The 2,576-nt window shown below is 44.6% G+C and overlaps 1 protein-coding gene across 1 annotated transcript in view; it reads right to left on the reverse strand.

Annotated features, from left to right (window-relative positions):
- Positions 1 to 254: 254 nt before the first annotated feature.
- SLC10A6 (solute carrier family 10 (sodium/bile acid cotransporter), member 6) overlaps positions 255 to 2,576 on the reverse strand; it is a 22,536-nt gene continuing 20,214 nt past the window's right edge. Inside the window, exon 6 of the mRNA XM_015566173.1 lies at positions 255 to 1,507. Coding sequence (XP_015421659.1) covers positions 1,270 to 1,507 — 238 coding nt within the window. The 3' untranslated portion in view covers positions 255 to 1,269. The remainder of the gene's footprint in view (positions 1,508 to 2,576) is intronic.

Below are 2,576 nucleotides of genomic sequence, written 5' to 3' on the forward strand. Positions count from 1 at the left end.
TCACATAAAAATATAAATTTCCAACACTGGACAGAGATCAATGTCAAAAACATTATTTTAAAAAACTAATACTGCTTAATATGTAAAAACTATAAAACTGTACAGCAAAAGGCATTACAGAGAGCAAAAGACAAATGAGCGGGTAAAATGTTGACAAAACAGGACGAAGGGTCACTCTCCATAATGTGTTAAAACTCACCAATCAAAAGGGAAAAATGAAATAGAAAAGCAGGCAAAGGACATGAGTAGGCAAGTGGTCATGAAAAAAATACTTTACTCATAATTGATTACATGCGACTTTAAATGAGATGCTCGTACAAATCCAAACTGATCATCCTTTAGCTGGGGCGATGGGACCCCCGGCCCGCTCGGCACCGCTGCGCACACAGCATGGCCGGAGGGCAGAGTCCAACGTTTTCCTGTGCAATTGGTCTGGCAATTGAAGTTGTAGAAGGTGACCCTACAGACATGCCCCCAGAGGGCACAGGCGTGTGTAGCAGCATCGTAATGCCAGTGAATCGAAAGCTCTCTAAATGCCCATGAATGGGGAACTTGAAATCAGTCAGTCCTTCCGTGCAGTGAAATGCTTCTACAAAGCCATTGTTCTAAAGTGAGGCCGGTCAACACAGACCGGCGTGTGAAGGTGCTCCATGATATGTCATTGTGACTCATTAGACAGTATACATGGGAAAACCCCAGTCCTTTTAAAGTGATATAATGTGTAAACATGAAGGATATCCATGTGCCTATCACTGGGGAGTGAAAACAGGGGGCATTCACCTTTTAACCTCAAGTGTTCATTAACTTTCCTCTAAATCTGTATTACAGTTAGAATCCAAAAAGACTCTAAGCCCTTAAGAATTAGCAATCATTTGAGAAAAGACCCCATATTTCTAAGACCTGTGTGCTTCCTCCCCACTGCTCCAAAGAACCGTCCCAAAGCCAAGAGGGTTCAGACTGTCCTTGCCCTAAATAGGAGAGCGCATCTCTCCACAGCCCCTCCTCTCCTGGGATTAAAAGCCACAGGGAGGAGGACTGCACATCGCACTGGGAAGACACGAACACAGCCACTAGTAAATACGTGGTGTAAACCCCAAAGAACTCCCTGAAATAGGCAGAATACATTCGCAAAAAGGGATCCTGGAGGATTTACAACCCACACAAAAACAGCTATTCCCACAGGCCTTGCCAATGAGATCCACGCATCAGCCCTGCACCAGCTTTACTAACGGGCGGAGGTAGCCGGCCTCCAGGCGGGTCAGCAAGCCGCTACTGCGCACGTGAGGAGATGGGGCCCATGGACTCGAGAGCCACGGGGGGATCCATCGGCTCTGATGTCCCGGGAGTTATAGCGAGTTCTTCATTCACCTCCAAGAAAGCACCGGTCTCCTGGGGAGAGGTGGAGCTCTTGTTACGGCAGCCTTCTGCACAGCCCGGGGTCTTTTTTCTGTGTTTATTCTTCAGTCTCCTCTTGTACAGCTTATATGCTAGATGTGAAAACACACAAGTAATTTAAAAATTCATGTTAGCAAGGATTATAATTGGGTGACCTTGAGAATTTGTTTGGGGTCATGTATGTATTAACACGCAGGAAACTATGAAACAAAATAATTTATTGTATCAAAATGGCAACTCTGTCTGGAATGGACCATTTGTGAAAGAGACTTAGTCATCAGCTCACCGACGGCTCTTCTGTCGCAACTGTCAGTCTGTCAGCAACTCCCATGGAGCTGGGAACCCCATGTTCCTTCCCTCACGGTCTCACCAGGAGAAGGAATTCAAGCTTGAGTCGAAGTCCAGGTGTCTCTGAGGATTTCCCTTATCTTGTTGGAAAAGTAAACCCCCAGCATTCCTTATATTGGTTGTTATATCAGTAATCAGTATATAATCAGCTGTATCAGCAATCACTGAAACTTAGCGCCTGTTCCCTGACAATAATAAAAATTGACCATGGCCCAAGATTAAAATACATATGTGTGTGTTCATATCTACCCATCTATATATTTTTTAAATTTACCTTATGAGTCTAAATCAGCCGTGGGCAAACTACGGCCCACGGGCCAGATCCGGCCCATTTGAAATGAATGAAACTATTGAAAAAAAAGACCGTACCCTTTTATGTAATGATGTTTACTTTGAATTTATATTAGTTCACACAAACACTCCATCCATGCTTTTGTTCCGGCCCTTTGGTCCAGTTTAAGAACTCATTGTGGCCCTCGAGTCAAAAAGTTTGCCCACCCCTGGTCTAAATAGTGACTGATTCCAAAATGACGTGTATTTGGCTGTATGAGTAGACAGCAAACAAGGTGGGGCAAAGTAGGTGTATAGTTGTCAGTGCGTGAAACACAGAGTTTGTTCTTATTTGTTATTTATTAACTAGAGGCCTGATGCACGAAAATTCGTGCAAGAGTCGGCCTTCCTTCCCCCAGCTGCTGGCACCGGCTTCCCTCCAACACCCGGGACTGTGGCTGGCTTCCCTCCGGCTCCGGCTTCATTAGGAAGGAAGTCTGGAATGACATCCGGAAGATGTCCAGTCTAATTAGCATATTATCCTTTTATTATTATAGATTGTA

This window comes from Myotis davidii, unplaced genomic scaffold (genome assembly GCF_000327345.1).
Source record: "Myotis davidii unplaced genomic scaffold, ASM32734v1 scaffold662, whole genome shotgun sequence".
Taxonomy (NCBI): Eukaryota; Metazoa; Chordata; class Mammalia; order Chiroptera; family Vespertilionidae; genus Myotis; species Myotis davidii.